The sequence below is a fragment of the Colius striatus genome, chromosome 5 (genome assembly GCF_028858725.1).
Source record: "Colius striatus isolate bColStr4 chromosome 5, bColStr4.1.hap1, whole genome shotgun sequence".
In the NCBI taxonomy this organism is placed as follows: domain Eukaryota; kingdom Metazoa; phylum Chordata; class Aves; order Coliiformes; family Coliidae; genus Colius; species Colius striatus.
In genome coordinates this window covers 14,373,721-14,387,094 of record NC_084763.1, presented here as the reverse complement: position 1 = coordinate 14,387,094, position 13,374 = coordinate 14,373,721, and the positions used below count along the sequence as shown (strand labels likewise).

General features: G+C 39.2%; 1 protein-coding gene across 1 annotated transcript in view; it reads right to left on the bottom strand.

Annotated features, from left to right (window-relative positions):
* ZNRF2 (zinc and ring finger 2) overlaps positions 1–13,374 on the bottom strand; it is a 58,316-nt gene that overhangs the window by 13,698 nt on the left and 31,244 nt on the right. The window contains exon 2 of the mRNA XM_061996694.1: positions 13,088–13,183. Within this exon, the coding sequence (XP_061852678.1) occupies positions 13,088–13,183 (96 nt within the window). The remainder of the gene's footprint in view (positions 1–13,087; positions 13,184–13,374) is intronic.

The following is a 13,374-nucleotide window of genomic DNA, read 5'->3' as shown; positions in this document are numbered from 1 at the left end:
GAGTCTCAGAATTCGCAGCACCAGAAAGTTGTGTGTGTGGAAATTCATAACTCTCCTAACTAACACCAATTTCCCTTTTATACTGTTAACTGAACAAGCACATGGTGCAACTCTTTGCGTGCTTCCTACAAGCACCATAACCAAACACCCTTGCACGACTTGCATGGTAGTACCTAGAACTTAAGCTACCTAAAAACACCTTCCCTGACTGCAATACACAAAATCATCACTTCTCTAAAGCAAACTAATCAGCTACAACAAATGTGACACTTTCTCAGATACTGACAGAGCATTTGATGAATTGTGTATGTGTGTGTGTGTTGTTTGGCATCTCGCTTTTCACCCCTTGCAACATGGCGGCCCATTACAATTTCCTATTCAAAGTCCAAGTGTTATCCTTGTTTTCCCCTCCTCTCTCAGCCCGCTCAGTGTTGGTCCAAGATTAAAGTATCTATATACAAACAGATACCCATCATGAACAACTTCCTGCACAAATACTGACTACAGTCTGGGTGCTCCCTCCTGTTAAAACAAAAACAGAAAGGGGAGGAAGCACACAAAAAGCGAAAGTCACACAAGAAAAACATTTGCAGAATAAGGCCTAAGAGGTAATACTTATACCACAATGCCATGCTGAGCTAGAGGGAGGTGGCTGCAGTTTCATTGTTTCTCAGCTAACCCAACAGTTGAAGAACTGGATTTCGATTTGTGGGGGATATTTTCAGCTTTCATAAGCTAATTCTGAGAAATCACTCGATGTTTCCTGTTCAGACAGATAACGATCGGGTGTATGGTAGAGAAAAAATACCAACTCGCTGCTGAATAAAGTCACTAACTGAAACAGTAGCAATACAATTACATTTTAGGGAGCAGAATGAGTACAAAAACCTGAATAGTCCTAGTCACCTGGATGCAATTCTATTGACGTAAACTAAATCATATATAGAGAAAAGGGGTTTGTATGCTGAGGGGAACAGTTCTTTTGTAAAGGAACTAGATTTCCATTGTGGCCACTGAAGCAATCTGCAACTTTAAGATACATGGTGGCAATACAAGCTGCAGTCCTGCAAAAAGACTTTAAACCCCAAGTTTAAATAACACAGCTTTCATACAATGTCCCATTCAGACAAAGACAAGTTGAGGTCCCAGGACTCTCAGTGAAGAGCTAGGTTTTGAAAAAAGGCCAAGTAATCCGAGAAATAAAGCTCCTCACTTCCAAGCAACATCACAGCCACTCCTATGTTATCATGATCAGTGTACCGACTTGCTCCCTCCGTATTTATACTTCTGCTAGAAAGAGGTGAAATGGGTACCCATACAAGATAAATTTTATCAACCCAATTGGACATGAAACATCTTGTGCTCCTGTCTCAAGATTTATTGCCAATGACTATGAGTTTCCACAGTGATTCAAGATTTGCTCTTGCTAAGAAGCAATTATCTGATTGATTGGTAAAGTTCCGCTTATGCTACAGCCTTTCCAGACTGTGCCAGCCTTACTCTTCCTGTGCCAAGTCCCCATTCCAACTCAACTGATGTCTGTTTTGAATGACCCAAGAGCTAACTTGTTCTTGGATATTCTTTGGTGGCACGTTGTGTTTGTTCCAAAGCATCCTCTCACCCCATCTCCCTTAAGCGACAGTGCTCCTGGGGGACAAAAATACTTCTAAATATTGTCTCATCAGAAGGCAAGTGAAAAAGCCTTGAATGCAGCAGTACTAAACTAGTGCCCCACCATGAAACCCCATCATGAAATCCCATCACGAACAGTATACCCCAGCACGCAGCACCTGAAATAAAAACTGCTTATTGCAGCGCATGAAAGAAGACAGATGCCTTTAGGTTGTTTTCTTGAGTTTAAATCAATATTACAAGACCTCTCAGTTTATCAAGTATTAATCTTGAAGGTCAGGAGTTAAAATAGCATGTACAGGTGCAAAATAACATGAAAAAACAACAGCAAAATAAGATTCCTTAAGAAATAGTGTAAGGAACTATCACTTGGGGAATACCTCCTTCCTTGGCTCCATCAGGTAAGAACAATTTACACTTCTCAAGGCTGAGTTTACCATCAAAGAGGATCTTACACCACAAATATGCTACAAAAGAAGGAGTGGTTGAGTAAATGGCCGGGGGCAACCAACACTTATTGCTGACAAAGAGTCTGTTGCAGTTAGAGAAGATTGTTTGTTACAGTGGGATGGAGATAGCTGGGATGAAGGAAACAGACAAGAAAAGAATCCCAGTGCAGGATCCACACATGCACATGTCTGGTAATTTCCTTTTCTCTGGTAAACAATGCTTCTTGTCTATGAGAAGTAAACCAAAACAAATTATTTATGCATTACTTATATGTACCTGCCAGTCTGTACCGCACTAAGAAACACCTATGATAGATGAAAGATCAATTTAGGCTTGTTAAGAACTTGGGACTGCAATTCAGAGATCCAGTCCAAAGGTGGCTGAACCATACGGTTTCCCCCTGAGCAACAGGCAGAAATGAAGTGTTGTCACCAAGGGATGTGCACAAGAAAAATGAGAGAGGCCTCAAGTCCAGGCTGCCTTGAGTAGCAGATGACTTTGTTACCAAGGGTAAAAAAAAACAAGCCAAAACTAAACAAGCAAAAATAATTCCACAGAACAAAACTCACCACAACCAGCCAAAGAGTATTTATCTACAGAAGCTCTTTCTGGTAGTAAATCACTTAGGAATTCAAGTTAATGATTTAATGAGGAAAAGATACCACTACAGTCAGGAGGAGGGTGAAGAATTCCTTTCATACATACTGTGCAGAGACGGTTCTCTTCAAATAGCTTTACAGTCAGGAGGCTTAACTACAATGCTGTAAGTCTGTAAAAATGAGCAACGTTTCCAAATCAAGAGTGGATGTTGTCACCAGCAATGCTCACAATGAGAAAGCAAAGCAGAGTATGGATGTGGCAGAATAGGTACAACAGAAGATGGTCATCTTTGATCAAGCTGAAGGAAAGATCTAAAATGGAAAAGATCTTGCAAGTTTGGGATGTCAATGTGATTGTACAAAAGGGTCCCCACTGAGGCTGGGAAATTCCTCTTGCTTTGACAGCTTTTTAAAGTGACAAAGCTTACACTATCCCCAACACAAAAAGAGACCAAAAAATTGCAGAACAGAGTCTTTCCAAACAGCAAGGTGTAACAACTCACCATTGCTGAAACTATGGTGAGAAACCAGAGAAACTGTGTAATGATTTTCAATTAAGTTTCATTCTAATAATGGTCTGCAGCAAACCGAGAGCACGATGGGGACATGCCAGACTAACGAAATCTATGAGAACTCTCATCTAACACAATGTAAGTGAAACAGACGAATTTAAAACCTGCATGGAAGGAAAGGGTAGGACAACAACGTCTCTGAAGAGCAGGGGCAGAGAGGGAATGAAGGGAAGAAGCTCAGATGTAGTCAGCTATTTTATTACTGTGGGTAACATGGGTTACTTTAATGGTGACTTGTTTTGAAGTTGGATGTAGGATTTGCTTCAGTGGGGTTTTTTTTTTTCACTTTGTCCTTTTTCAAGTTCCTATTCCAGGCTTCCTACAGGTGCCCTGAGCACAGTGAGTTTTGCCAAGTCTTTTTTCCAGTCTTTTAACACTGGCCAAATAACTGACTCACTTCTTTGCAAGCTTGCAGAGGAGTTCGGTTTGATCTGATGCAAAATGAATGCATAGAAAGCACTAAGGAAGATGGCATGAAAGATGAAACTATAAGCTGATGCTTGAAAAAGGAGAAGGGGAGAAAGCCAGGTGTGTCTAAGACATCATTCTTAGGGAAGACACAATGCATTATTGAGCAACACACAATGCAAACACTGCTGCCAAAACTCAGTGTGCATAAAGTCTGGCCTATTAACCCCAGTGCCAGGTGCTAGGCCTAAAGGGTGCTTTTCCCAGCAGGCTCGAGACTAGCCTTCCCCAAGTTAAAACTGAGCGTCTGGTGTCTACGTGCAAACACGGGACAGGGATATAAATCACTGCATAATTTTTACTTGTCTGTCTTTTCTGTTCACAGCAGACAGGCTGCTTTTTTTACAAGTTACTCCTATTTTAAATGCAATTATCCTTGTGATATAGATGGAATGCAAAACATATCTGAATGCAAAAAGTTCTGATAACATCAGATACTGAGTTGGAGTTTTTATAGTTATGTCAATTTTTCTGCTCTACACTAACCCATAATCTTGTGTTATAATTTATTCCAGCAAACACAAAGATATAGCATTTCTGGTGCTAACACATACCTACCAGTTTTTACTGCACAAGTAAGATATCAAGCATATGGGTCTTTAATACCAAGACGGAAAAAAAATATCCCCAAACTGAAAAATCCATCAATAAACCTTCTTTTATACTTTAAAGCAAACAGCATAAATTTTTAGATCCTAGCAGCTGGGTCAAATGGGTGAAAACACTCACATAATTTCAACAGTATTCAGCGAGCATGATCTTTCACAAACAATAATACAAAAAAAGTTTAACACAGGAGATGTCTTTTAAAACCAAAACTCCCCAAAGACAATTTTCCAGTATTTGTTCAAAGTTTTATGCACATAATCTGGTAACATATTTTTACAACCATATTGAAGTTTTCTTCTCCTCATTTATTAAATCTGCAGGCTAGCAGAAGTACTGGGCACTGTTATGACAACATAGCATTTCAGCTAATTAAGCCACAGATTGAAATAGACTTCCTTGAAACACGAGGAGAAAAAAAAAGAAGTGACAACTAAACAATTCCTCTTCCCATCATTTCATTCCAAACAAATACAGATAGCTATTAGTTTAAATGGAAGTTATCTGGGGGTTTTATGAGGAAACTTTAACAAGGTTTCATAAGCGTTAATATATTTCAGCTCTAAATCTAGGAATAGTGATTTTTTTTGTCTTTCAGCTGTCTGTTATTTCTGCAGCTGAACAAATCTGTAGCTACCTGAGGCAAAGTTACACAAACTTCAGGAGCATAAATGTTTGTCCTGGGAGGATACAATAGGCAAGCTGGATATTTTGTACCCATGTCAGTATATGAGCAACCTGAGTAATTCCTGTCAAAAGGCAAATTAACAGCCAGTTCTAGAATCACTGTATTTTGTTAAAAATATTAAGAAGTGGTAATCTTTTCTTCTGCGTAAGCAATGATAATAATGTGCAGTTTACTAGTAAAAGTACCTTATCACATTGTTTTCACCTAGTTTGTTTCTGAAGAGTTAAGGCCTGTTCTACCACTGAAACCCCCTAGCAAAAGCTGGGCTGGCTGCTTTTGTCATGGAAGGGTTGGGCATGCAACTCGGAAGCACAAGAAAAAAATAATCAAAGGGTAGCATGTTTTAAAGCAAGATTTTAATCTGAAGAAAAAAATAAATGATGAGCAGTACTTTATGCAGTTCTTTCAATTGATCTGCCCTTGAGGTAGTTTCAGAGCAAGAAGGAATGTCTCTTAGTCTTTTATATTTCTTAAAAAAAAAAATCAAAATCCTGATCTGCAAATAATCTGCTCTAGTTCCTGAAAAACAGCAAGGAATTTAGGGAAGGAAATACCATGAAATTCTTACACAGATCACTCAATCTCACTGAATCTTAGTTTTTTGAAAACCTAAAGAATTCAAGTAATTTTATTTCAAAATCCAGCCAATCAAACCTGTTCTCTAAGATTAGGAAAAGATGTGTATTTTCAAGGGTTTTGTTTCTACTGAGCAACTACAAGAAAATAAGTCAGTTTCCTGCTAAGAAACAAGTAAAATCTCAAGGCTTTAGAGGTATCAGCTTTAAAGACTGCAGAATTATCATATGAAACTAGGAACATTATTTGCCCTGAAGCTAAACTCCCAGCAGTCACAAGACTGCAGCAGTTGCAGACACGATTTATGACATCCTCCGAATGACCTCTCAAAGCTAAAGACTGATTAAGTGTAAGACATGGAAGGTAGCTCCTGTCTGCCCGCGTCACATGGTGCAGAGTCACAGCACGGCGAGCGCTTGCTACCGAGTGAATAAACTCGTGCCTTGGCTTTCTGCTGCATGCAGCACTGCGCTGCCATTATATAAGAGAAACACAATGACATAGAGCACAAGATATCGGGTCCTAACCAGATCTGAATCACTCCTCATGTCACCCGTAGATGTTCTTTGCGGTGCTGGTTCACAGGTGTATCTGTAATTTTCTAGGACAGGAACTGTCATTTGACTTTAGAAGCACTGTCAGTCCCAAAGCAAGACAACTGCAGTATCTGAGGTTAAGAGCAGCTTATAAGGAAAAGAAACAACTTGAGCTATTCAGCACATGAATGATCCTATTTTCTCTGTTTCTTTCAGAGACAAGCATGCTTGTTCTGTACTTGTCAAAAGCTTTACTGTATAAATACAGTGTTGCATATAAAATATTCCTGTGGCACACATATGCATTTATATAAAGAGCAATTCTAGTGTACTGAGGGAAAATAAATAAATAAATCCGTGTCCCACTCTCAAGAAATGAATTAAGTATGAGGTGACATTGCAGTTATTTTGGTCTGGAGTGATTTGCTATGGCTCTGTCACAGGAAGTTCGGTCCAGCAGATTTAGGCCTGGTTCAAGGGAAAGCATGCAGAGAATCACCAACCACATATCCTTCTCTCCAAAGAGTAAGTTGCATTCACAACGAATCACAGCAAAAGTTTAGGACATGATTAGATGTGTTCTCTGCACTGTGTCCTCCTCAGCAAGATCCAAGCATGCTGACTTCATTACAGCAGGAATATTCAGCACAATCTATGGAGCATCCTCAACGTGAACCATTAAAGTGAGCTGTCACAAATTCTTTACAATTCTATGCCTCCCCTTGTCTTACATGAAAAGTAAAACAATAAGCAATATTAATACCTGAACCACCACCACTAAACCTCCAACATTACATCTTACTAAGACAAACGGGGCAGTCTCCACTTCTGGGAACTGCTGTTCCAGACATGCAAAGCACTTCCCTCTCAGTTACACTACGTTCCCTTTTCAGGAGCTTTCTTCATAGCCACACCATTAGAAATACACTGCTTACTTTTTTGACTCTGTAGCAAAGGGTTGACAGTTTGTGGGTGTGGAGGAAAGATAAGAGACTGCAGCCACTAAAAGTGCTGCAACTCCACGTTATCACAGACTGACCCAATTCATCCACTGACTGAGGCTAAAACAGGGTCACCGAAGCAGGCTGTACTCCTTTAGGAGGGAAGCACAAGCTGAACTTGAGCGTGGTTTTATTTAGGGACATTTCTCAACATTACTCCTTAACAACTTCCCTCCCAGCAAATCTGAACTGTAACAGGCTGCTTTTGCAGTGATGTTCTGTGTGGTACCAAAAACTGCTGAGGGAGAGATTTGGGATGTCTGGAAGGAAATAAACTTTACTAAATGAAAGGGAGGAAGTTTGTCACTGTTCCTCTTGGCAGTCTGGTTTGGACAAGTAGCAATCCATGGCCTACACTGGTGAACACTAATGGAAGTCTCCTCCTCCTTCAAACTTTACCAACTATTCCAAAAGGGAAGAAGTGCAAACTAATCCATGTAAGTTAATCAAGTTCTTGAAAACACGATTTCCCTCCTTAAAATTGCAACAGTGATTTGCAAGAAAAGCTATGGAAAGTCTAAGCTGATGCGGTACTAATTCACAGAATAGCTGCTCTGCAAATGTCTGAGAGCAATGTTGTACTGTCACCATGTTAAAGCAAAATATCAAAGTTCAACAATGTTCAACAGTTCCAATTATTTTCAAGAACTATCAAGGAAAACAGTTTTAAAGCACGAAGGAAACTGAATGAATCTCTCACATATTCTGGAGGATGTTCACGAGTATACACGATCAAAACAAAAGTAAATGCCACTATTTTAACTGCAAGCACACGATAAGTGTCTGTTTACATGTCTTGTTAAACTACCTTATAAAGTATGATCTTCTCCCTCCCCAGCTCCTCTGAAGACAGAGCATAGAACCAGCTTGGCCAGAGCGAGAAGCTAAAAACTACAGAGAATTTTGTACCTCAGATAAAATGGAATGAAAGATCTGATTTGCCTTAGTATTATTTTGTACTGCTTTGCTGAAAGTCTAGTCCTATTAAAGGATGAGGACAAGGAGGAAGGCTTAAGCTTTTCCAGGCAGACTGGCAAGATGCCCTTTTGCAAGGTCTTTTAGGGTATGATCTCAGGAACCCTGGCAGAGAAGTGAACTTGAAGTTAGCAATTCTTTTCATTCCAGGCTGAAGTTTTCAGTCAAAACAGTTGACAGCAGCAGCCCTGCTGAGTAAAATACTCTCCCTTTTCTTTTTCTCTGCACAGAAGCAACCAAGAGAATCAGATGATCATAATGGGACAGAACTACTCTAATCATGTATTTTGGTTGCCTGAATGTTAGGGTAAGGTGAACTATTTTCCTTCATTCCTACAGAGCAATAAAGTAAGTTCTAGCACTGGTAGCTTGCCCCAAAGACATTGAAACAGACACCAATCAAAAAAGCTTGCAACCTGTGTTAGAAAAAAACAGGCCAGGCCCATTCACAAAGAATGTTTCCAAAATAATTTTCTTAGTCTTTTAGGTGACTCATGCCAATCTTCAAGTCTCTACTTTTGCTCAAAATGCATATGTTACGCCTGTCATTTAGATGTCAACAATTCCTCTATACAGATTCCAGCTCAAAATTCTGACACTAACCCACATGCAGATCTTAGCATATGGCAGTACCAGTATTTGTCTTTTCCTTGCAAGACAAAACTTACCCCAATACCTGAAACTGATTTAGAACAAACACCATACATTAAAATCCTTTCGACAAAACCCTACTTTGCATCCTTACTCATCTAGGTTGGTTTCACTGATGTGTCCCAGGCCACTTTGGATTTGGTTATGTGGCATGGGAATATTTGGTGAGCTATGTACAGAGTTAGACTTGAACACCCCAGAAGACAAACTACATTGCTGGATGGGAAGAGTGCATCGAGTTTCACTCCTGTTTTCCTTCCAGTACACCTATCTTAATTTTCTATATGGTAACAGTCTTTATACATACTAATCCTCTATTCAAAACAGAGATGGATAAATTTTACATATAAAATCACAGATTTAATCCCTGCTATCTCTGATGTTTGATCCTCTACTCTTTCCATATGATAGGGCTAAAAGATTCACTTAGTGTAATTTAAAAAGAATAACAATTGCAAAGCTATTACTTCAAGTAAGGAAAAAACGTCCAGTAGTTCACACACTGGATGTCTCAACAGTCTCTCTCTCTGAAATTACACTAGCAAAAGCTTTTCCCCATAAAATGAACCTCAGTAAATATATTGGCCAGTGATCAGATCTGCTGCCTTATCCAAATTAAATGCAGAGTGGTCCGAGTGAAAGCAGCACTGATGTCAAAGCAGCACCACCCCTGAGCAAGCGGCTTTGAGGAGACCTGCTTAGAAAGTTTCCAGTAGAACAGCGTTCCAACACAAAGTGCTGACTTGATGAAACCCAAAATATTCCACAGGAATGTGCTAATTCAATCAAAACTTTTGAAAGAGGACAGGCCGGCTCGCCAAGCCAGCCAACCAGTCTAGTGAGCTGACTGGCTCTCCCCAGCTCTCCCGGGGTCACTGGCTTCCCCATCTGGCCAGGTGCCAGACTGCTAGTCCCTGTTCTCAGAGAGGCCCTTTAAGAACAAGAATAAAGTCTTACAGAGTGTTCTGAAAACAAACAAAGGAATTTTAAAATGAAAACCAGAATTACTTCAGAATGAACTGTAAGGTTTCTTCAAGAGGAGTTGGTTGGATTTGTTGCAAAGCATCTGAAACTAGTGCGCCAAAAGACACAAACAAGTCTCTCCTGTGTCCTCTCAGTTTTTATAAAACACCTTCCAGAGGTAAAAAACATCAATATTGTATCAACATAAAATGAACAATAATTATATTCAAAACCCAAACTTCACCAGGTAGCTCTAATCAGCAACAAGCAGTTAAAAGCACGTTACTTCAAAGTACTGAGTACATTCAAGCAAATGCTCCTTCCTGAACAAAACTAAGGGCTACCTTTTAAGCAACACCTTTCACAGAGTCCCTAAGTGGGCTCCCTGCTTAACTCACGATGGCAAACATGAATGAGATGGTGCAAGGGGTGTCATTTAACACTTTGGAGACACTCAAAGGAATAAATACGGCTATATCACATTTTAGCAGTGGTTTCCAGAAAGATTCATCAAGTAACCCATTTTCTGTGTCTAACCAGTGCATGAGACCTACTCTGGCCTCTCAACAACTCAGCAAGTAACAGTATGAACAGAGTTTTTAATTGCTAAGAAAAGCAAGAGCTTTAATAAGGTGGTAACAGCAAACACCACAATGTTTTTGCACAATTCCATTAGTTTAATCAGTTTTTGTATCAAAATGTCAAGATATTGGTTCACATGTGAGTAGGACAAGTAGTTTAAGAGATGTGGAACAAAGTTCCACAGAAAAAAGAAAGAGCTCTTTTTACATGCCAGACTGAGTCAGCAATAAGATCTCTGTTGCAGGCAAGTCATGTGATTTTGAAAGAATAAGGCTAATAAAATGTACTGATTTATCTATATGAAAATCAGCACAACTTCCAGCATAGAACTGGGACAAATTTGTGACCACTCTCTTTCAGAAAGCACGTGTAAATCAGACAGCTGCCAGAGTTTGCAGTTCACTGACCCTTCTTACTGCCAAATGCAATGCACAAAGGTAGTTCAGAAAGCAATTAGAGACTGGGTAGGAGGACTCATTAATTTCTTTAAACTTCAAATCAGAACTCAACAGTCTTATAAGATTTTTTTCTGGAGAAGACTGCACGCTTCAGACTCACATTTTAACAGGTAGTTTGTCTTCTCAGAATGACAAAATACGTACAATTTGCTCCCTGCCATTTCTTAGAAAGAACAATCAACACATTTACAGTATCATGAGGAAACGTATCCAAAATAGAACTAGACATAAGCACAGTTCAATATAACTGCTCAATTTTTAAACATCTCAGCACCTGCTGAGTCTAAGGCTCACTTCAACTACTTTCAACACAAAATTCAGAGAGAAAAAAAGGTGAGGAAGAAAAAGTAAAATAATAAAATTCCTGCTAGTGGTATTAGGACCAGGAACCATCAGTGACCAAAAGAAACAAGTGATGCCTACTTGTCTCTGAGTACGACATAAGGCCAGGATAACAATGAGAAAGTAAAGCACAAAGAGATGCCTTTCATTTTAGAAGAATGTGTCAAAAGTTGGTATCTTTCCTTCTCTCAAGGAAAACTTGAGATGCCCTTCTTATGGCTTATGACAAAAAGGCAGATCCATCACCGATCTCACCACGGCAAACAGTAAAATGCACACAAAAAAAGAGTGAATACATATAGAATAGCATTCATATGCAGTCCTGGGCCTGGACCCATGGCAGCATTATGGGACCCATCTGCTAGTTAATTCTCTTTCATTAGCCTCATTAAAAGGATGATAATCATACTATAAAGTCACAACTGAGTGCTGCACAACTCTGAAGCCGTATCCTCAATTTCTTTGTGCTGCAGTAATTTAAATAACCATCTATAGGTTACAATTTAAGATTTAGTCCATGAATTTGGGAGCTAACCAACTGGAGTTACGAGAATCAATGCATGTTCCTCTTAGCATTTATAAGACCGCTTCCAAGTAAGTGTCTCTCTCAAATCAGCCTACGTAATTTAGCAGTTTTCTCCTTCTGAGCTTATATAACCATTTCCTAGAATGAGTTTCTGAGGTTCTCCATACAGCAGACACATTCCTAAATTCAGAAATGACATATTGCTGGTAATAACTCGTACTGCATCGTCCACAGCTGCTTTTGTCCCATTGCAGATTAGCCAGAGAGTGGCTTAAGGTTTTCCGTCTGCTCATTTATATGGAAGTTTGTTGAATTAACAGAGTGTGTGAAGATAACAAGGTGGCCCAACAGAGCTCCTACCAGCAGTATGCCAGCTGGAAAAGTAGCCAGTTGAAAAAGGGCAAGGGAAAGAAAAGAGTCTGAATATGGTTGAGATATAAATGAACATCACAAACATTACTGAGATGTTATATAATTGTTGCATCTTTGGAAAAAATGTTAGTCAGCTAAGTGTGCTCATGTGTACATATAGGAAGTACCAGAGGCAAAGGATTTCACTTAGTCAACTTGTAGTTTGTGCACATCCCATCAGACAGATAACTGTCAGAGCTTGCTCTCTGACAGTTTGCCTTCTCCTGCTCCACTCTAACTGATCTCAAGTGTGTTAGTCCTTCCCTGACTGGGGTGACAAGCTTGCTTCTCCCTAATGTTCAACATCCCTCAGTACACAAATCCCAACTTAGCTTGGGAAACACTCAGTCCTAAATTTAAAAAGGCAAAGCAAGGAGAAACAAAGTCCCTTCTGTTAGATAAGTTAACCTGCCCACATACATGCATGGTAACACCAGGAGAACAACAAAAAAATTCCTTTTCCTGAGTGCTGTTCTTTGAAATGGATTTCACAACTCTTTAAGTACATGATTTCAAGGAGGTTTATTTTGCAGTTAAGGGCCAGAGTTATTTTTATCAAGACAAAGAATAAGGTGTATCCAACCAACTTTCAAGACTTGTTCATCATAGAATCATAGAATGGTAGGGTTGGAAGGGACCTTTAAGGACCTTACTGGTCTTTAATAATGTCCCTAAAAGGAGACTTGATCGACCTACCTGATGACTTGATGTCATTAGACAAGATGATGTTTAAGCTACACATATCTCACGTGGACACTGAACACTCACTGACCATAACCTGATCTTGTGGTACAAAAATGGAGTAAACACACTCAAATAAGGATAATTTTACATTTGCAGAGCAAGTCAACAATGTAAATTATATCAGTAAGCAAGGATAAAGAAGATCAAGTTCTTAGGAACTGACTTGAAATAATAAGCTGTAAGCAAAAACACATATATAATTTCCGAGTCTACTGAGGTAGTTACCAGGGCATTTTAGGAAATAAAGAATTATTACCACTCTTGTGTTTAAAATTAAGAAATAATTATCAGCTTACTTCTTTCTTACCATTGTAGGTTATCCTTGGTTTTGTCAAACACATCACAAGATGTAAGTCCATTTCGTCAGAAGATACAAATTTTGAACATACAGGGCACTTGAATCCTATGGAAAACAAAAAGATGTAAGTGTAAGTACACTCAAACATGTTGTAAATATGCATATTCAAGCCAAAAACCCTATTCTGTACACATTAAAAGAAATGAAAAAAAGAAAAAGAAAAGAGTGTCTGGCATCTTTTCAGTTCTGACCTGACATTTCTTACATGGCTAACTCCCGTGATTTCGAAAGATCTC